This window comes from Chelmon rostratus, chromosome 21, assembly GCF_017976325.1.
Source record: "Chelmon rostratus isolate fCheRos1 chromosome 21, fCheRos1.pri, whole genome shotgun sequence".
In the NCBI taxonomy this organism is placed as follows: Eukaryota; Metazoa; Chordata; class Actinopteri; order Chaetodontiformes; family Chaetodontidae; genus Chelmon; species Chelmon rostratus.
This window is the reverse complement of record NC_055678.1, coordinates 9,678,465-9,701,030: the sequence shown is the minus strand read 5'-3', so window position 1 is coordinate 9,701,030 and position 22,566 is coordinate 9,678,465. Positions and strand designations below refer to the sequence as shown.

The 22,566-nt window shown below is 42.8% G+C and overlaps 2 protein-coding genes across 2 annotated transcripts; one reads left to right on the top strand and one right to left on the bottom strand.

Annotated features, from left to right (window-relative positions):
- Window positions 1–6,530: 6,530 nt before the first annotated feature.
- On the top strand, window positions 6,531–16,634 carry LOC121625144 (protein phosphatase 1 regulatory subunit 1B-like). The gene is made up of 5 exons (XM_041963206.1): window positions 6,531–6,820; window positions 12,345–12,428; window positions 13,048–13,123; window positions 15,236–15,364; window positions 15,458–16,634. The coding sequence occupies exons 1-5, from the start codon at window positions 6,692–6,694 to the stop codon at window positions 15,589–15,591; spliced, it is 552 nt and encodes a 183-aa protein (XP_041819140.1). The 5' UTR covers window positions 6,531–6,691; the 3' UTR covers window positions 15,592–16,634.
- A 1,617-nt stretch (window positions 16,635–18,251) lies between these two features.
- On the bottom strand, window positions 18,252–19,476 carry LOC121625176 (phenylethanolamine N-methyltransferase-like). The gene is made up of 3 exons (XM_041963247.1): window positions 19,308–19,476; window positions 19,001–19,211; window positions 18,252–18,690 (listed from the first exon to the last, which is right to left on the bottom strand). The coding sequence occupies exons 1-3, from the start codon at window positions 19,474–19,476 to the stop codon at window positions 18,252–18,254; spliced, it is 819 nt and encodes a 272-aa protein (XP_041819181.1).
- Window positions 19,477–22,566: the final 3,090 nt, after the last annotated feature.

Genomic DNA, 22,566 nt, shown 5'->3' with positions numbered 1-22,566 from the left:
GTTTCCCTGCACCTTAACAGAAGCTCAGCTTTAAGATCACAGACTCCTCGTTTGTATGAGACATGTTTCTCTCTTCTTATGGAGGAAGTCGATCAACCCAACCCAGGCAACAGCAGGCGGGCTGTTTTCAGTGATCTTATAATAAATGCAGATTAGAGGCAAACGTTTTGTCAGCTTATGTGGAAAAATGGAAACAGTTTTCATGTTAAGTCTGACACGAATGATTAACGAAGTTAAACTGAACTGGGAAAGTGGGGCCTTAAAACGTAGAAATCTCCGCCTTTAAAGTTTGATGAAGATCTTTTCTCCACAATTTTCTATTATTTTACTATAATTAAGATCCCCAAAGAGAGAATAACCTTTTTTCCCTTTAATAAAAAATGTGATTATTTTAACGGCATAAAGCAACAGTCTGGGGGCCCAGACTGTCGGCCTAGGTCTGTGCCCTCCAGGATCTCGGGACAGGGAGCGGTGCTGGCCTGCTTCAGATGGCCCCCCAGGGACGCATTAAGGGTGCGGGTCCCTCCTCAGTCCTATAAATTAGCAACCTGGAGGAATTCCAGCACAGCCAGGCCGCACGATGAACCCCTAACATTTTCTTATTTTTTTAATACCCCCGAATTAGCATTTTTTTTTAATACCATCCGCTTTTGAAGGACTTCAGGACCCCACTTGGGAAAATACCTCTTATTAGAAACATGCACGTAATTCTGCAGGAACCGTCACAGATCTTTCAAAAAGTTGAATGATAATAACGATGTTGAAATCTGGCTCCAGGAGCAGACCCTCTGCAGGTGTATGGACACACCTCAAGGCCACGCAGGTCACTGAAACGTTATCTGGCATTTTCCTTTGCTGAACTTAAAAAGTGAGTGACAGAAAGTGACAAAATGCGCTTTAAATGAAGCCTTTTTTTTTAACATTTCAACAACCTTTAAATTAAAATTGCACGTTTTAGGTTGATCAAAGCTGTATTTAAACGTTCACAAGGCCATGTTGTAATGAAATATTTACCATCATAATTTCCTTGAAAGCTCGCTTATGAGAAGTGTTTTTCCTCTCAGGATTAATGCTATCACGTCGACTAATAATTCAGGCTAAACGGACTGAAGTTATTTATTAAAAGCGAAATTTAAACCCAAATATAAAAAGCTGTTACGTCCCAAAATCTTATTTTCCAGTAATCTGAGCTCAGCTGCTCGCGTGGAGTCCAAGGACGGTTTTTCCCCCCTCTAATCTTGTAAGCACAATGTAATTAATGCCAACCAATACCTTGTCAATTAGCCCGTGTATCTCTATGGAGAATTCTACCCCCACAGTGCTCTGACGCGCGTCGTGCAGGAACACACACACACACACACACACACACACACACACACACACACACACACACACACACACACACACACACACACACACAACTTTGGCTTTTTATTTTCAACGATTTTCTGCTAAAACACATAACAAAACACACTTTCCATGCGCTCATTTTCTAAGGTAGCCCCCGATGGAGAGCAAATTGTGGACGCAAGAGTGCGCGAGCCGCGTATCTTTTGGGGGATCAATATGGATCTGTAGATCTATTGAAAGAAAAACTATCAAATTAAACCCAGTCGGATCAACGTCTTCGATCAGACCAGCGATGTCGAGACCAGAAACCCCTCTTTAAAGCGTCGCATGCGTGGAAAAGACGGGAGAGACGTGAGAGCACGGTGCCTTATTTTTATTATTATTATTTTTTGGATAATTGCAATTATCTCTGCCTCTAATTCCTCCGTCACGAATACAACAGGCGCTAACGCAAAGACAAAAAACCTCCCCAAACCTTGATCCATCTCTGATCAGTCTGATGCCGATTGGAAATGGACAACCTACCTCCGCGGTGGAGCTCAGTGACGGGGCAAAGCGGGGTTTGTTTACACCATCTCTCTCCGGGTGGGCATCACGTCCACACGCCCTGCACGGATGCTTGTGCAGGCGAGGCGCTGCGTTTCTGCTCTCACACCTCTCTCTCCTCTCCTGCCGCCCAGCTCTCTCTCTCTCTTTCTCTCTCTCTCTACCTCTAGCTCTCTCTCTCTTTCTGCTGCTGATGCTGCTGCTGCACCCCTATATGCCCAAACGCGTGGAGGGAGCCGTGTGTCGCCTCAGAGGCAGGACTGGGTGGGTTACATACCAGCTCTGATGCCAGGCCCATATGGCTGGCACGTCATTGGCAAGAGCCATCACATGAGAGCCGGTGATTGACATGCGGCCGCATTCACAGAGACTGGCTTCCCCCTGGGGGAGAGGGACTCGCCATCTGTCACTGAGCTGAAAGAGAAAATGGAATAAGGAGTGAATGGCACAAAAAAAAAAAAAAAAAAAGCGCACTGGATTCAAACAGCTTCTGCTAGTCTCCATCTTTGGGAAAAACGGGGTTAATCTCATATAGAAGATTTAGAAAAACAATCCCCTTACGATCCTATAATGATCAATTTTACAATGGTATAATTTACATATTATAGGATTATTTATAGGATAATGCTTTTAAGGAAAAGCTGATAATAAACCGACACATAATCCACATTATTTCTGAATATTTTAGTGATATAATTAGAAGAAATGGCACAACAGGGGCAAGTCAATCCCTTTAGAAATGTTCTAAGGCAAAGTGAGGTTTCCAACAACGGGAAATTCTGAGACAGCAAACACAATGGCCTGGGATAAATAAGGGACCCGCCATAAAGATCAGAGTCAGGGTGCAATTGCCTAAACGAGTCAGCTGAACTGAGCCAAGCAGGAGCGTCTTGGTTTGGGTTGCCAGGCTTGGCACAGGTGCCGGTGGGCGGGCTGGTGCCAAAGGTGGCGCAGGCACAGATTGCACAGAGGGGCCAGAAGATGGAGCAGGACAAGAGAAAGAGAGAAAATAAGAATGGGGAAAAAAATAGAGAGGGGAAGGCTTATCATCGCCATAATGTTAGTGGGGTTCAGTTTACTGGCGTTTACAGTTTTTTCTCCCCAGTTTGAGTGAAAGAAAGAAAATGTTTGAAAGACTTGATCCAAGTGCTCCTGGTCGCTTGCTGTGTCGGCGGGGTCACACCCCAACATGGTGGGATCATCCTGAAATGTGAAGAACTGCTTATTCAGTTTGACTGATTTAGACTTTTAGACCAAAAAGTTCACGATCGTGTTCAAATGAGGACGCTCTGATTGCATAAATGCTCGTCTTTAGTCTTTTTTCATGCTGTAATAAAATGTATTTGCAGGGAGCCACGTGTTCGTTTCTCAATATCATCATAAAGACAAAAAAGTTAGCATTTAATTTCATATAAAATCACATCATGACTCATTTTATACACATCAAATGTTGATCAGTATAAATTAACATCTGTGTCCCAGTAAAATAATGATTTGATTCAGATGGTTTTCTTCTATACTTTCGAGCTTTTCTTTGTCATTATGTCACATGTTGGAAATTATTAAGCAATTGCTTTTCCACAGCTCAGTCTGAATCTAATACTACTGTGACCAAATATGATATTAGCTAAATTTTAAAATCACGATTAAAAAAAAAATCACTTTAACCATCAAAACCTAAATGAGAGTCTGCTACATTTCACTAGTTTATTCAAATTAGCTTTGAGTGGTTTGGTTTAAAGGAAATGTGCAGGTTCAGATTATTATTATTATTTTTTTTATTAAAAACACGTGTGAAAGTTGATCTGTCGTGACAGCCTGCTTTGGGGTTTTATGAGTAACATGTCAAAAAATGCTGCTCTCTGTGCATTAACAGCATGGCTGGGCTCACACAGGAGCTGCGAGTCTCGCTTTATGTGCCATCTCAGGCTGTAGGTGGGTGACATCTACTGGTGACCATGAGCTAGTGCATGTCTGGGCGAAAGCACTGGAAGTGATGTCACTCCTCTCGCTCAATATTAAATAGGATATGAACTGAGACCTTTATTTTTTATTTATTGTTAAGTCATGTTTCGTAGATGTTGTTTTGCTGATGATAAATATATATTCTGATATATATTTATATTCTGAGAGCTTTTAAGAATATTATCAATGTAAATATATTAGAATATGTAGCTTATATTATAATCAAATTGTTATTTAAAACGTTTGTCAAATTCAACATTTTATTCCAGCATGGTTATATTTTTAATGTTTTTTTTTTTAATTATCTGAATAGTTCATGCTTCACTCATCATCAAGCATATTATCTGAATATTTTAATTTTATATTGACATTTTAAAAACGTCATATTACAGCAGTTGGTCATAAGGGACCGTTGCAGGAAGGTTGGCGCCCCCTAGTGGCGGTACGAAAAAATACACTGTGGCCGACACTCACCACATTATTGATGGTGAGACTGATGGATTACTCTGTATGTTTTGTGGTCATAAGACTATAATCCTTTACATTATTTCTCTGCAGCTCTGTGCATTCTAATGCTGCCCGAGTGATTGATTGTAGCATGGGATGTTGTGTATTTGCACACATGCAAACCTCATCTCCTTTCCATTGAAAATATTTCTTATGTCTTAAACATTAGATGATACAAACCCTTCATGTTGCACAGTGTTTCAGGTGTGTCACATTGCAAACGTACATCAACCGTCCACATTTTTCAAGAATAGTTGTTGAACTGGAGGTGAACTGAGTCACAGATGGGCTGCTTTGAAATGTCCAAGGTGGAGGCTTTACTTTTCATCTACATTAAGTCTGCAACTCTCCCCATAGCTGGCCGAGATCTGGAGCCTTTCTCCAGCTGACTTCAGTACAGGCTGGGCCTGTGGCAGGCTCATGGGAGCTGGGATCAAACGCTGGGAGCCCCTGGTCACAGGATGGGCCACCGCTTCTCCAGCCTAGCAAGCACAAGATCTGAGAGGAAGTGCTTAAGCAAGCTGCGAGGAAAATTAACAATTAGTCTGTTAAGAAATATGTGTGAAACCCTCAGTGAGCAAAGATTATATAGTCACAAATGAAAGCCTCCTCCTCTCTTCACACTGACTTCTTGCTTTTTATTCATCTTCCTCTCCTCTCTTCACCTCCCCTCCACTGGTAAATACACAATAAATTCAACAGGAAGCAATGCTTGTGTGGTCAGGAGCCTCCATCATATTATCTGCTGGTATATTGACATTAAATGAAAAGCATTTGAGAGCCTTTGTCATAGCAATGCACTGTTATCACCTCTCACTCTCCTTCTGTTATACATTTGCATATGAATTTTTACTCTCCTTGAACTTACTCTCAAGCACACACACACCAACATGCAGACACACTACGCTTACTGACTGCCAACACTCAACACCGTGAAGAGAAACTGTTGCCATGGCAATGAATTTTCCCAACAGACTGTCTCTTATGTATATTTACAGAGCACATGATATAGCCTATAGCCACTGGAGAAAGGGTAGGTTTTGACTCGACCTTGAGAAAAAACAGGGATTTCGTGACCCCTTTCAGCTTCTCGTCCCAAAATGAGAATGCAAATGAGCACATTATGCACATGCAGCATCGTACGGTTGCAAAGCACCATGGTCCACTGACAGAAGGAAATTTGTTCTGCTGCGTTCTCAACTTTCTTAGATGCAGCACACCAAGTGCCGGCTCGGTTTTGACCTCCAGCTCAGATCCAGATCACTTGTGCCATAAATGATGGAGAACATCGACCAATGGCTGTGTGTCTTGATGTTTCCTCTAAGAGCTTTGTTTAACCAAAGGGAAATCAGCAGTTGCAGTGCAATGTATTATAAAGTTCAAATACAAAGAGTGCAAATATAAAACATAAAGAAAGGTGAAAGTCTAAAATATAATTAAATGGACATCCAAAATCCATAATAAGTGGCAAAAACAAGGTTAATGTCACCTTGGTGAGTTGCATGTATGAACAATAACAAAATTAAAGTACAGATAAATGCGTATGGTTAGTTGTCCATGATATTTCATGTAACATCCCATTATTGCACTTAATGTCACATAAAGTCAGAAAGTTGCATTGATTGCAATAATCTTAATTATCTTTTATGTCTGAGTCATAGTCAGGTCATAAAATAAATGCTTTTGCTATCATGGTACTTGGTCAAACTTAAATTCATCTTGACTCAACAGTGCCTCTAGTTATCCTCACCATAAATCGTCATTTAATATTAATATTAAATATTAATAACCCACAATTCAAAGAAGGGGTTTCTGAACTTGTAACACTGAAGGCATCTCGACAGTTTTAGAAACGTCTTTATTTTCAGTCCATCTCAGGGGAGAAGTGCTTTCCGGGCCAAGCTGCGGTGGCACTAAATTTCCGACGGCAAGTGAAAGCATCACAAAGCCTCTGCGCGCTCTGCCCACCTTCGTTGCTCTCCCATCCTCAGCGCGCGGCACAGGTCCGCACAGGCACGCATTAACGGACAGTGTGTGTGTGTGAGTGTGTGAGTGAGTGTGTTTGAGAGAGAGAGAGGGAGAGAGAGAGGGAAGGAGGCAGAGGAGGCGTGAGAGAGGAGGAAGCACGCAAAGCTGTCAAACGCAACTCCAGAGGACTGCTGGGACAGATGGATACCGCCGCTCACTAACAGCTAAATTATTCTGAACGCTCGCGTTGAAGGGTCGTGCAGTTTGCGCAGGCAGTTAAATCCTAACTGACTCCGCCTGGACTTTTAATTGGACATCTGCGCGCTTTGGCTGCGGAGGTGACAGGCCGGATGCCATGGACCCGCTGCTGCCCGCAGAGACGGAGGTGATGGAGCGGGAGGCGGACAAGGATGCGAGGAGGAAGATCCAGTTCTCCGTGCCTTCCCCGGTGCCCACCCAGCTGGACCCGCGACAGGTGGAGATGGTGAGGGATGTAGCTATGTGCCTGCGTGGATGCTGAGGGTGGCGTGCGTGGAGGAATGAGGTCAAAACTTGGGTCGAGTATCAAACCAGGATCATCAGCGCTTGGTCGCATGTTGATGCAGCCTGAAACCTAATATCTTATCCCATACACACTGCTTTTAGCTTTATTTTATAGTCGATGTGAGAATGGACTGGGAGTAGCATGGTTTATGGTATAAAAGTCATGCAAACATGCATGCCTCTAACTTTCACCCTGACTTTAAAGTACACACAAGTGAGTGTTGCCCTCTTCTCTGGCGTCTGAAGCATCCGGCCTCGCCACTAAGGTTGACAGACAGTTACATAACCAGTCTAGCACGACTTTGCAGAACTGTGTATTTTGACGTTGGGTGTTTCTCTGTGGGCAGCAGGGCATGGGCAGCGCCGGGATTAAGCTGAGCTGTGCAGCCTCAGTTTTTTGGAGCCTTTAAAAAGTGATGAGGCATCTCTGCCCTTCAAAAGGAGTGCAGGAGGAAGAGGAGGAGGAGGAGGAAGTGAGGGATAAAGCACTGTTAGCAATATTAAAAAAAAAGAGATTATGCGCCTGAATAATAACACCCTTGCCACATCTGTGAAGCAAAATCTAGAAGGTCACATTGTTAGTCATATGTTAGAAGGAGGTGGGTGAGTGCATTACGTAAAAATAAGTAAAGCAGTTATCAGGAGCTTATGCTGAAGCAAATACAGGTGAAATATGCTGACCTGGTGGTGTAGGCATTATGTTAGTGGAATAGTGCAGTGTGAACAGGACTGATATTAGCCTGTGCACGACCAGCATTTTGTCTGGCGATGAAAGCCCATAAAGGTCATCAAGGTAACACTGAGATAACTTTTGGATGCATCTCCTCTAGCAAGTGACAAATGGTGCTTCAGGGCGATCAATTTTTAAGACGAAGGAGTGTCTTCGTGGCAGGCTGATCCCAGACTAGGCGCAGTGCCCACAGTCCTCTTCCCAGTAGAGGAGTGAGAGATTTCATGGGGCATCTGCTTGGACATCTCGTTTCACCCCGGAATGCAAAAATAAACTAATAAATCAGTAACATCCAGCCACTCAAATATTTCTTGCACATCTGTTGTTTACAGCCCAACTTGCGGTCTCGAAGGCTTTGCACTACTTTCTTTACTCCGTCATCCTTTCGCTTGCTTTTTAAAGCAGCCCCTCAGTGTCTGATTTTGTGTCAAATCTCAGCATTTTCCTTCTGAAACTCTTCTCAGCACTATTTGGGTTAAACCAGCTCTTACTAATCCATGGAGTTCAATGCTTGTCTTCTCTGAAAGGCTCACATTACTGCTGCTCATCTGCTCAATCTTCAATTAGTAAGATCATTTCCAACGTAAACTACAACCTGTAAATGCTTGTTGATGATGCTGATGAAGTTTTCCCTATAAGACGCTCTGCCAGCTCAGGACGCAGCAAGATTACTGCAAATCTTCCACCGTGGATGTAACAGGAATCAAAGCAGCAGCATTCCCTGGTAATGCACTCAAAAGGTTGCAAGGTTCTTACGTCATGATACGTCTTATCTCCTTATAGCCACCAGAGCCACTCTGGTGTTGCACTGACTTGGCGATCCTTATAGGATCACCTGTTGCTGAAAATCAGCTGGACAATTTCAGGAGTTTCTTCTGTGCTTAACGTGCCGGCAGTCCAGCTGAGCGGATAAGCAGCCATTCAGCTGCAAAATAAGCTTAATGATCCATAATTGAAGCAGCCTGCATGAGAATCCCCCCTTTCTTATCTTCCAACTGACCGCTGCAGTGCAGGCTGCCACTCTGGTGATTAGTAAAACTGCCTAATGGTCACGTCATGTAGGATGAGGCACAACTGTACTCGAGATGGTCTGAACGCTGCAAACCACGAACCTCCTTGATAATTGACCTCAGCGCTCTGCGGCTGCTTCTGGGAAATGGCTCTCGCTCAAAGGGGTTTGACAGTGGCTGAGTTCTTCCGAGCTGTACTGGAGGTTCAGCTTCCAGAAACACACTTGTCGCTCGCCACCTGTCCCGTAATCTGCCACAACTCTGCTTAGATTCTGAGGATTCGGTTCATGAATTGTTTTCTCAAGCATGACAGCTCAAGAGTCTGAAGGGCTGCTTTGCATCAAGGCCATTGTCACATCAACATCCTTCTCATGCGGCCCTGTGAGGCTTGCTCAAAGGCATCTGCCCTCATCTGACCCTGCTGCCCATTCCCTGCTGAAAACCTGTGGGAGTTTAACTGAGACCAGCCCACACGGAGGCTATATGGGGTATACATGTAAGGGTCAGCAACATTTCCAAAACACAGCCATAATATTAGCATTTAGATGGAAAGCACAGGCATGGAAAGAGAGACAGGTAGAGAGATAAGACGAAAGAGTGGGAGGAAATGAACAAAACAGAGCGTTGAGTTGACAAGGACAAGAGGGAGGAGGAGAAAAAAAAGAAGATAGCTGACAGAAGGCATGCACGAAAAGGGAAGAGAAAAAAGTATCATCAGCCAAGGAGATGACTGATTAAAACCAAAGAGATTAGCTGTGGATGACTAGGGCCTGAATCAAGGGCAAGGACAGCTAATGCGAAGAACAAATTTTCACCGCGGGACAGCCAAGAGCTCCAAACTCCACAGGGTCTTACTCAGCAAACCAAGCATACTCCTCTCTGTTCCTGGTAACACATTGTTCCTATATACAAAGTAGTCAGTCTTTGAAAATCAGCAAAAAAGGGAAAAAAAAAACATGCTTGCTACAGTGCTATAGAGGCTCTGCAATGAGAAGTTTCCAGCTTTAAGTGCATATTTGTATGGTGTGTGTATGTGTGTGTATTGCTGCAAAGACAATGTATTTCCAGTCAAGCTGCCTGGCCAATAAGGGTTAAATCAGACACGGCGTTCTTTATTCAGCTCTCATCTATTTGTGCACATTCTTCATTGGAAAACAAAAGGTCAGACAGCAATGGTGCGTTTCATTTATATTTTCATGAACATCAAATCAAGCTCTGCGCAGGATTATTCACAGGATAAATTGAAAGTATTGTATGAGCAGGGATTTATGCTTCCACTGCGTGGTCTTAATTGTTAAGTGGATAGGTTAAGGGCTCTTCGGGACACTGTGCCCACCCACTGCCGTCACTGTGCATTATAAACATCCAGATTAATGCATTGAAACCGAATGTTAGGTAACCATCAAGGTCATCCTACCTACCCAAAACGAGGTGGGGGATTAATGATTTCCTATGCGAGCACTATACTGAAGCCCTCTTTCTGGCAGCTTCTGCGTTTTTCTAGTTGCTGTGTTTTTAGAGTAAAGCTGCAAAAAAATCAGAGCAGGAAAATTTACACACAACAATTAAACATGCACAGTTGGTGTAGAGTGTTGGGTGCAGCTGTCCTCACTTTCACGGGCCACGTCATGGTGTTGTGGGACTGGTGGCACCAAAATGAATTTGAGATGGGGTTTTTTTTTTTTTTTGCTTTTTTGTTATGCCTCATATACAAAATGCAGTGGTTTTAGTGAATTTCAGTGGTGTTTGAATAGGTTTCACTCCACACTTGTTGGCTTGTGACCTACCTGGTGGTTGGTGAAAGACAGTGACCTGGTCTGGCCATTTAGTACATGTTTTTGTACAACTAGCCATTTGAGTAGGGGTCAGTTGTCATTGAGAAACTCAAATAACGGTTTCTGTGCTCTCTTAACTTGTCAAAACAGCCTAAGGTACTTTAAATTTTGTAAATCAATCTCCATCCTATTTTTAAAAAATAATGTAAATCTCGTTAATCTCTTTTAAAGCACGTGCTGAGACTTGTAAAACAAATCAGCAACAGATCAAGTCGGTCTTGCGCTCCAGCTCCACTGAGCTCCAGCAGGTATTTACAGGCATTTCAAACATGCACAACAAGGATCCGATGAAAATGCCGTGTTCCCTGTGGGCGCTTGACCTTCTGGCAACCATGTTAACAAAACGCTCAGAAAAGGTCACTGCGTCTGAAAAGGTTCCCTCAGACAGGTGAAGCACCTGTCTGGGAGAACTAGTTCCCCTCCACAGCGGCAGCATGTTTAGTTCCCGTGTCTGATGATGAATATGTATGAGCCCAGCACGCAGAGTGAGGCAGAAGCAGCAGGAGTTACTCCAGAGTGAAAGCTGCCCACACGTTTCATGCCTACGCCGTCAACTGTGATTGGTTGGCAGCCGCTCGTATCTCACAACAATCTTATTACCATAACATGTTACAAAATAGAGAGAGTGATGACTCTGTTGTGTATTTCATAACACTTCTTCTTATTTTTACCCCAGAAGAAGGTGTTTTATTATGGTTTATTATTTTATTACGAATAAGCAAAGGTTGGCGTAGCTTGGACTTAAATAGGTGAAAGAAAATAAACCTTAAGTATAAAAAGTAAAAGCACAGTATGCAGAATAGCCTGTGCAGTGTTACTGGATTTTTTTTTTTTTTTTTTTTGATGCATTAATAGCCAAGAAGTAGTTTAATATTGTAGATGGAGCTAATTTGAACTGTTTAATAAACTTAGGGTAGTCAACAATGCATTATATTCTATAAACTGATCATGTTTTGTATTTACAATCTCAAAGTTGAAAGGAACTATAGCTGTAAAATAAATGTAGTGCAGTAAAAAAATCCCTCTGAAATGTAGTGGAGTAGGAGTACAAGCATAAAATTTAAATAAAGTACAAGTACCTCAAAATGTGTAAAGGTGCAATTAAAAAAAACTCCTTCTATATACCATATTATTGAAAAGTTGTGCTAAAACAGCCTTCTCCTTTCAGACTGAAACCGATTTAAGATTTTAAAATTATACTATTATACACATTTCTGTGGAAACTGTTGGTTTCTGCGACCCACCCTGCTTCACACACAGAATACATGAGGATGAGGAATCCACTGTAATGCAGATGTCGAATGCCTGTTTTTGAGGCCACGGTTCGTCACCGGAGGAGAAGGTTGTAGCAGCAAGAATAGCAGCAATAATCAAATCAGAAGTGAGAGATTGCAAGTGGTGTGTAATGAAGTGATGTTGAAAGGTATAAACCTAAGAAAAATGCTGAATGATAAGTAAACAACTGTTATTTGGCAGTATGTTCAAGAGGGTTTAAGTCGAAATCGACATAAAATCACACACTGGACGGAGGAATTGAAAAACCTACATGATTGCAGCCAAGTGATGGGGACATGCAGCAAAACAGTGAGCAAATTTAAGTAATCCGGCCGCCATCTATGACAAGATGTAATCCTCATTCAGGAACATTCTGGACAACAATCTTGCCTATGTTGTTATATAATGATATGCATTCTCTCACTACATTATCACAGAAAGAGATCCTCTGCAGACAAGGCTCAATAAAAGACACCAGTCACACCTTGTTCTTATAGCTGGGCTGTTTGCATAGGGTTTTGCATGACACGTGCACGCATGTAAATATACACAAATTCACACACACACACACACACACACACGACATGGTTTGATGCTCTTCCTCTCTTTGCAAAGATTCGACGCCGGAGGCCGACGCCAGCAACGCTCTTCAGATTGACAGACCCGCCGTCACCAGAGGAAGACATTGGCCCTCATCAGGTAGATCGGCTGGTTTGCACTATTTTGGATTTGTACCAAAAAACTCTCAGAGTCAAAGAGGGAAGACTCGAGTCGATCACTGTTTTGCATCAAATTTTCGCTGATTTTAGGGGAAGGAAGAGTTACCAACATTGTATTTTGAGTGGGGGGTGTTTCATTTTTTCTTGATTTCTGATTCGATGTGTACACAAAAACAATGCAGCACTCTCAGGCTGGTTCTCTGAGGTTTTATAGCAAGGCATTCTGGGAAATGTTTCGAATTTGCATTGGAGGCAGGAGTGTGTTCGGTGGGATGCGAGCGAGTGGGTGCACACGAAAAAAAGGATAAATGCTCATCGGAGCCAGTTCTCTATCTGTCACGAGTGCACTTTTAACAAGGCAAGCAGGTAGGATGAAAGATGGCAACAAGTCAGTCCAGCCAGTCAAACAAATCTAAGAGGGCTGGTGAGCAGGTCAGGAACAGGTAACAAGTCAGGTGACCAGGATTGGTGCAAAACTGCGAGGGCATCTAGTGGACAGGTGAATAATTGCAGGAAGGTTTCTCAGAAAATTCATAAAAGCAGCTATCAACTGCATCCTGAACATTACACTCTGTAAACCTTGATTTTTGCTTCTGCAGTGGGCTCTGGGGGAAAACGGAGCCTTGAAAGCCAAGCTGGTTCACACATCAACCTACCAGCCACCCTCACTTAAAGGTAAAGGCGTTGTTGTGAATGTTTTTGTGTGTGTCTCACATATTATGCTGGAATTTACATAACAAATGACATAAAAATGAGAGAATTTGCGAGACCTGCTTCTGCTGTGGCAACTGCCATGTGGTCTACATTTGTCTGGAATACGTCCATATCCCAAAAACACAGTGAGGTGTGTGTGTGTGTGTATGTGTGTGTGTGTGTGTGTTATGTGAGATTAGGAGCAGAGACAGCTGTGAGTCTGCTCTGGATCATCCTGGATTATGGGATGGGCACACAGCTGCAACATGGTCTGACACATCCACACAGACTCAGATACACCCAGATACACACAGATATAAACACACAGGAAAACATTAGGATTTGATATGACTGTGTATATAATATGTAATTATTCCGCTCCTGTTTTGTGGGAATTGTGAATTTGACCCTTGCAGTCATTGCTGTTGCTGCTTAAAATGTCTACACTGATTTACTGAAAATGTGTCTAAATTGCATTTTAATGTCTTCATCACAACATGCAGATTGTACATAAACAGCATCCATGCCAGATATCCTCAATCACATATTATCAGAGCTTAAATGACCCAAAAAAAAAAAACCCTGACTGCTTGAAATACTAAAAATGTGAGTGTACAATCCTCCAGATTCTTGACATCTATTCATTTCTGATACATTTTTCATTGAGGGATCCTATTTTGTTTAGCCAAATCTTAAAACACAGCTGCAATGTATGACCACGTGGTCAAATACGTGACGTAAAACATGTTTTTTCACGCACCTCTGCGTCTCGAACAGATGAACAAGGTACCGTTTAGTGTCTGTATGAGACTCCTGCAGGAAAGCCTTTCTACCACATGATTAAAAGTTGTGAAACAGTTGCACCAGTTGCAGACTTGGTTAGTTATGTGCAACAATGATGCTTTCGACCGAGTGGAATGACATTCCTGCATTTCCGAAATGACCAGATCTTTATGGAGCATTTTCTGGTGACAAAGTCAATAATGCAAAATGACAAAAATGTTCTTTATCTGAATCAGTCTGAAAGAATTGTGCACGTTGCCTCTGAGCCTGGTGATAAGTTTCTCTTTAAAGCAGCTGTAATTGGTAAAACTTTTATCAAACACCAAAAGCACCAAAAGGTGGACAAAGCTAGTTACTAGCTCTTTAGCATAGTGCAGCATTTATCATCTAAAGAGACGGATATTTCCCTCAGAAGTTGATAGAGACCAAAAACAGAACTAAAACAAGGTGAATTCATTCAACAGGTGGCCAGGATGTTGAGCCATATCAACTTCAGAGATGATAATATGTTATCTTATGTTCACAACTTGTTTGATTACCCTCAAATGGCCAAAAGAACGATTACTGAAGGTTAAAATATCTCTTCTATCCAGTTGCCCATCCTTCCATCCATCCATCCTCTGTCCATTAAAGGGATAAACTGACCTCTACTTGTGAAAGCGGCACAGTGCTATTCTCAAAGTCAAAAGTCAAAGTCGACTTTATTGTCAGTTTTACCATATGTACAGGACACATACAGCATGTCCAAATTATTTCATCAAGGCTGCAGGTTTTTGTTCCAACCAGTCAAGAGGTCACCTAATTATCAGCTGAAGACTGAGATCAGCTGATTAAATGAGTCCAGCCTGATGTGCTCCGCCTTGGTTGGAATGAAAACCTGCAGCCACACGGCCCTTTATTGAATAGTTTGGACATGCCTGACATAGAGGGATATAGAATATAGAAATATAAAAATATTGTTTCTGACAGTCCCAAAGTGAGTGCAAAAGTATATAGGTAAAAGCAAGAGAACATAAAGATACAATAGGACAACAAGTGTTTAAAAAAAGTACTAGGAATATATATATTAATATATATATATATATACAATCTAGTGCAAATATGGTGTGTAGTCATAGTGAAGAACAATTAGCCTAGATATTTAGATATTTATTTTACAGTCTCTTTACAGAAAGTGGCTGGTGCTGGATGTGTGTGTGTGTGTGTGTGTGTGTGTGTGTGTGTGTGTGTGCTGGAGCTCTCACTGAGGATCCAGTACCTTCTCCCAGATTGTAGGAGGCTGAAACTCTATGTACTGACTTGTCTTCTCAGCTGTCCAGAGGATGGCCCAGGCCCACCTGTCCTCCCTCGACATGTCCTCTGTGGACAAGGAGGAGCCCTCTTCTGGGGAGGAAGAGGAAGAACGCGAGGGGGAGAGCCAGCAGACAGCCTCAGCTACTGGTGGGTCGGCGAGGTCTTTCACATTATCCCATTTTTCTTTTCTTATACTGGCTTTTGTACCACACACAGACTTCAAAATCCCTTTCTTGTCAGATCTAAGAGAAGAAAGCAAACCACTCAGGGATCACCGTGCTCCGGCGGACAGTTTGACAGGAAGCGCTGATCTCAGCCGTCACCACGGAGACGTAGAGGAGGCCAAAGAAAGAGAGGAAGGAAAAGGAGAATGACAAAAGAAGAGGACTCAGATGGAGGCAGAGTGTTACCTGCGTGGCACACATATGGGCCGTACGTGTGCATGCATGGGTGTACGTGTGAGTGTGTGTTATTTGAGTCTGTGAGTGTGTGTGTGTGTGCATGCAACAAAGGGGTTGAATGTGGAAAAAAGAAAGCGAGAGGGGCACAGGCCGGCGTTGAGGAAGGTCAGAATATTAATGAGCAGGTATGAGGAAAAGTTTGACCTGAGACTTGTGAAGGGAGTCACGTCTCGGTCAGACGAGGAAGGGCTAAATACCAATCAGCCAAGGACGCTGCACAAGAAACATGAGAACTGCCAAGAGCTGAGGCATTTATCAAGCAAATATCCATCTTTTTTAGGCTCAGCAGGAGTCAATCGAATTCTGAGACTTGCACCTTTATCCACATCATATACAGAGCATGTCGCTTAGTGGTGCGGAAACAGGTGATGCACACAGCTCAAGGTGAGACTTCCGGGTGTTAGCAAACATACGGAGCTCACATTTGCACCATCTTATGCATATTCTCCGGACACGTCCGATTCAGTCTTAACTGTAGTGTGATGGTCAAAGTGAAAAATGGCCCTGAGAGGTTATTTTATAGCATGTCTCATACGGTGATAGTGGGTTATTGTAGTATATGATGCAGTATATTACCTGATATACTATGTATGATGAATACACAGTACACAGTAATAGGCTGCAGGTCAATCCCTGTTAGAATTGAACCAAGAAACTGTTGCTTTCAGTCTGCTTTCCTCGACCTTGTAGACATTTGCGTGCAAGGTCAAGGAAATCAAAGGGGGGTGGATTACAGACGATTTCAGCGCAGCCACAGCGGACCAGATTAAATCATATCAGACTAATCCAACTAATCACGATGATGCAGCACAGTTTTTCTGGTTTGATATTATGAACAGGCTTTTTGTAACACGGCGATTAGCAAGCATGATCTGTGTGGGATGGCAGAGACGATAGGTGGGAACTGAAAGAAGACCTATTTTTTTCAAAAACAATGTATGCAGTATATGCTGAGCGTGAAGGTTAATTCTTGACCTTGTATAAATGATGTTTTGTGTCGGTTGCTAATAAAACAGTTAGAATTGGCTTTGCTGTTTGCGTGATTGTTTGTCTGTAGAGTAACAACCCCGATTCCAAAACAGTTGGGACGCTGCGTAAAACATAGGCTAAATAAAGCAGAATGTGATAACTTGTTAAACCTTTTTGACAAATACTCAATTGAATACAGTACAAAGAGCATATATTTAATGTTTGTCTCATCAGCTTCATTGCTTTTTTGTAAATATCTGCTTTTTCTGAATTTGATGTCCCAACTTTGATGAAGTTGGGACAGGAGCAACTAAAGACTGAGAAAGTTGTGGAACGCTCCAAAAACACCTGTTTGGATCATTCCACAGGTAAACAGGTTGATTGGTAACAGGTGATAGTATCATGATTGGGTATGAAAGGAGCATCCTGGAGCGAGGTTCACCTCGCTGTAAAGTTACTGCATGGGCTCAGGGACACTTTGTAAAACTAGTGTCTTTGTTTGCAAATGATTTCATTCTGTTTTTATGTACGTTTTATACAGCGTCCCAAATTTTCTGCTATCAGGGTTGTGGGAATGTACAATATTCCAATCATTTTTATTTTCTAAGAAAAGAAAGAAAATATTATTTGGCATCTCATCTACCACATGGAGCCAATATGTAATTTAGATTCATGACAAAGTGTTTGATTACAGCAAATAATGACAGACGGTGAGTTTCATTAAATGAGGCCTCTGAACAACTTATTGCACTTTTATGATCGTTGTTCTTGGCTGTAGCACTGGACGTCCCCCAAAACAGTTTAATTAAACAAGTCAGAGTACATACAAGAACCAGTTTTGACCATATGTTTCCCTTTATCCACTGTGATCAACCCACAGAATCCATCAATGAAGTCAAGGCAATAATTAGATTAAGATAAGAGTGTGCTTACGTGTGTAAGTTAAGTTAGATAATAAGACTAACCCATGCAATTGCAATGGCAGACATTCTTTTCACCATCTATTTCAACATCATCAATAAGTTCACATCAACATAATTCAGTCTGACATAAGAAAGCATCATGAAATAAACATTGTTTTAACATTCTTTATTCTTTACTATTTAGCTTCTTTATTCACAAAACATAACAGGCAACTCATCAGGCTCTTAACTAAATAACACCTAATCAAACAGGAGTGTATATTATATCAAAATATACTGTGAACAGCTTGAAGATCACTGTTATAGTTATGATCTTATACGATATGCTGAAAAACAAAAATTGACAATCTTGATGCTGTAGTAGCTGTGTCTGAACTCCAGGAGGCAATGTGTGATTACATTTCTGACACTGAGACATCATCTGGCAGCAAAAGGGGGAATGTCCAACTCATCCTCAGAAAAAACACTTACAGGATGAGTGAAAATGGAATAAAGTGGAATATTTCATCCACGTGTTTGTGTTTTAGCATTTGTTTCCAGTGAGGGTGAGTTACATATTTGTAAAATAATTGACAATTCATTACAAAGAATTGTTTGCTGTGCTAAACCATGCATTTACCTCAGATGAATCTATACTTTCATCTGGATGCTTGCTTCTTGACTTTCACGTTTAACACCCTTTTAATCCTTTTTTGCCTTAACAAAAAACACCCCAGTAACGTCATCCACCCCCACCCTCATGTCCTGAGGCAGTGTGTAGACCTCCAACCGGATCAGGGTGTAGCCGCTCTCCTTCAAACTATCACACACCTGGGCCTCATTCAGCGGGACCACGGGGATCTTTATCCCAGGTCCCCCGAAATAGAAGCTCTCTCCCAGGGCTCCGATGAGCAGGAGGTGACCACCAGGCCGCAGGAGCCTCCCAATGTGGCCCAGGGCCCTGGTGAAGGCAGCCAGGTCAGGGCTGACGCTCTCCAGACAGAAGCAGGACACGAGACAGTCGGCCCCCGCTGAAGGAAGGGCGTCATGGGCCAGAGGCTGAGGGCGGTGCACGTCAATGGGGAGGATGTCCGTGATGACCTGACGTAGTTTGGCAGCTTTCTCTGTCCATTCTGAGGGCCTGGTGGAGACAATGTTGGTGAATCACCAAATGACATAACAGAGCTACTGCAAATGCACAACACAGCATTAATCTGCACTAGTTCTGCAGCATTTACAATACATACTGTGCATTGCATAATGGTGATTTAGGTGTTTATTAGCTGTGCTAGGGGATAGCTCTGGTGATGGGAATGAAATTCTTTAGTTTCCTTAGGACATATTGTACTTTATAATTATAACTCATTTCCTGATGATCATACTAGTAACCACAATTCTTGACCCTGTCACTGATATTTCAAGATATAAGGTTTAATGGGACCTGGTCGTACCGTCGTCCCTCCAGCTTGCACACGTGCTGCAGGTAGGGGGTCCAGTCCAGGCTGCAGCCTCCCTCGTCCTGGAGCCAGTGCCTCAGCTCCTGCCTGTTGACCTCCAGGAAGTCTGTGAGGAGCACCTTGCTGAAAACCTCACAGCCACTCAGCACCTGGTACAAGGTGGGGCCCGAACCTACGTCCACCAGCAGCTCGCCCCTCACGTCGCCTGGACAGGTAGATGAAAAGAGAGAAGTGTGGGAGAAGAGAGAGAATTACAGAGAAGAAACAGGCTTTTAATTGATTCATCACCCCGTCCCTTTACCTTCATTAAAAGCTCTATGCAGACATGCCAGCTTCCACGGCACAATGCTGTCCTGTCTATCAAAATCAGCTCGTGGTGGAGTGTAGTTATACTGCAGATACGCTGCTGGATCAAATCCCTGGTAGCAGGCTGCCATGGCCTCGACTCCAGTCACCTTTTCGTCCATCATCCTGTTTTCTCTGCTAGCGTCTCTGTTTAGTGGTCAGCCTTCAGGTGCACTGCTACCCTGTTAGCCACTTTATATACCTGCGTGTGTGGGTGCGTCTGTGTCATCATGTGTGTGTCTGCGCTTTGGGCTACTCAGAGTTACATGGGCTGAGATAGCGATCCTGTTTTTGAGCCTGTGTTGCTGCCTGATAGCATTTGTCCTGCTCACTCTCCCTCCCCTGAGGCACTGATACCATCAGATCAGGGGGCTTCCTCCAACACTGGACCCACTAATGGTCTCCTCACGTGGCTTTCAGGTCTTCCACTCACCTCTCAGAGGCCCTCCGTATCTCCACAATCGCTCTACAGGGCCTTTTACATGCAAAAATTAGACCAGCTTTGTCTCAAGCAACCCGGTTTGAAAGGCACAACCAGGTCTGTCTGGGAGACAAACAGGCGGTTTCTGTCTCTGTCTGCCATTTTGCTTTGCTGATGTTTGTGTTGAGTGGTGGAGAGATGAGGAACGATGAGGAGTAGCTATGGAGAGGAAAAGTCTCCCATGCTGACAGGCGCTATTAGACCATTGAAAAAGGAGGAGGTTGTCATAGAGTGCTGAAAAAAGCTGTTTAACACGATTATTTTGAGCGGTAAATTTCAACATAAATGGTTTCATCTATCAAAAACTCCCTCGAAAAGAAACCAGATGAAGACCAAGAGGAAGAGGTGACAAGCTCATGTTAGATAACAGAGACATGCAGAGCTGCAGCACTTCTCTTTGGTTTTAACAGCATGGAATCATTTTTTTATTGGTGCAACTGCATATATGCATTTTGGAGATTAAGTATAAGAAAGTATTTGACATTCAAATTAAAGTTCTGGTTTTAAATATCTATATATTTAGAGACTTAAGAATTTAAAGGCTTTTATGGCCACATAAGAAGGATTAAAATGCATGTCAAACTTGACACTCTTATAGCTGCTCGAATACATGTATGTAGTGGGTCACATGGCATGAATTTTCAGTTTGAGCAGACAAAGAATGTCTTAATCAACAAACGTATCTCCTCATTTTACTGTAATGTGCAGGATTATGGTTATTTTTTGTCCGGGAATGGAACAAATCTCATTCATTGCACTGCGCTAAAATTGCTTTCTAAATTTTGAAGCCACTGGCCGCAGTGGCCAGCTGACAAAACAGCGAGCTCCATCCCCTGATTGAATTAATTTCCCAGTCTATTCCCAGCGTATCCCAAAGCAGCAGCTGAACCAGTGTGGAACATGGCCACGTAGCAATCTAGCGTATTCTCCCCAAGAGTCTTTTAACACCTCGCTCATCCCTGGCAGCTGAACCAGAATCCTGCACACACACACACACACACACTGACCCTCTTCAGACATCCAAAATATTACAGTGTCCAAGGGAGATGAGCTATTTGGCATGTGGAACTCCGCCAGCTGATGTCGTTGAAATTAGGATATTTGAGGATTACAATGAGAGTCAGAGTGAAAAGGGTCAAGAGTTTTCTTTTCCAGGAGAATTTTAATGCAAAGCATGCTTAATTCCCTTTGGCACAAGTCTGCAAACACTCAGTGTTTATGGGTTTTGGACAGAAGTGTGATTATAAAAGCTGGAAAAATTTCCCATTTGCAAATGCAAATCCAGGCAGGAATACAACTGCTTGCATGTAGAAATAGAAGCATTATATTTTCACGTTTTACAGAACATTAATCGGCTGTTGTAGGAAATTCTCACATTCATTTACCTCAGCCTGTGTCCAAATTTCTGTGTAAAATCAACAGCTGTAATATTTTTCGACCTCATGTTGCAACTATCTTGACATTTGTGTGATGAAAACTGTCATGAAAAAAACTACAACCTGAAAAGACCGACCACGTCATAGACCACATATTATTATTTTATTAAATAGAACGCAATTTTATTCCAAACACAGGCAAAATTAATTAAGCTGCAAACTTAATCAGTACAGATGTGCTTGTATTTGTTGAAAGTGTTTACCACAAGCCAAAGTTTCAGCCCAGGAATCGTGACAGCTTTGTCGTCTTCACCAGACTCTTCCTCTCGCTTCTCTCTAACACAACGCTCTTCTGGGTACGGACTGGGTCTCCTCGCACCTCCGGCTCCGTGGCAGAGGGGTCGGCGACGGGCTGATGGGGCCGTCTGGCTGAGAATGTTTCGGGATGAGGGTGATTCTTGCTGATGGCGCCTGAGAGGAATCGCTGGAGGAGCCGTCTGGCCTCCCAGTGTTTCACTGAGCGCTCTGCCTCCATCACTGACAGCCTGCAGGAGTGTAAGAAGTAAAAGGACTCATTATGCAGTAAAATGTTCCCTGTCAGTGTTTTACAATTTTATAATCTTATTGGATTAAGTCTTGCTGCTGCATTAGTGTGTATGTTGCATTTTACTGCTGTATATGCTTAAGTTCAAGCTAATTTTAACTACTTTACACCCTGTTGGGTAGTTTAATCTACAGCAATGCATCATATTCTGTGAGATCATCATTTGTTTGTAGCAACGTTGTCCTGTGAGAACTATTTATCTCTTAAAAGTCAACTTTTCATGAGCTCAGAATAACAGTTCTCAACTCTGCGATGGTGCATTTTCTGGCAAATTGAAGAGTTTTTTTTTAAAATAGCTTAGCTTCTCAGCATGTTGGTTCAGAACCGTCACAGCCGTGCTTGTCGCTGTCACTCCGTTCACACTTGTATGTGTGAGTCACTAACCTGTGGTGATGGTCCGGTACGAGGGTGAGGCTGTGCCAGTGGGCCATGTAGCTCTGTCCTCTCTGCCAGTCCTCCTCCAGGACGCTGCAATCCAGCTCAGCCTTACGTGTACCAGCCACACTGCACATCCCTGCTGCCTCCTCCAGCCAAGCACCGGCCCAGCAGTGGATCAGTGCGGGTAAGAGAGGTCAGAAAATTCTCAGAGTAAATGCAGAAGAGAAAAGCTCCCACGTTGTTTGGCTATTGTTCCTAAACTGAGGACATGACAGTTCTTATCGTGTCTTTACCAGACTCCCAGACTTTTAATTAACGTTATTTTTGAATGTTTTTTTTTTTGCATTTTAAAATGAGTGAGAACATCAAATGTGTT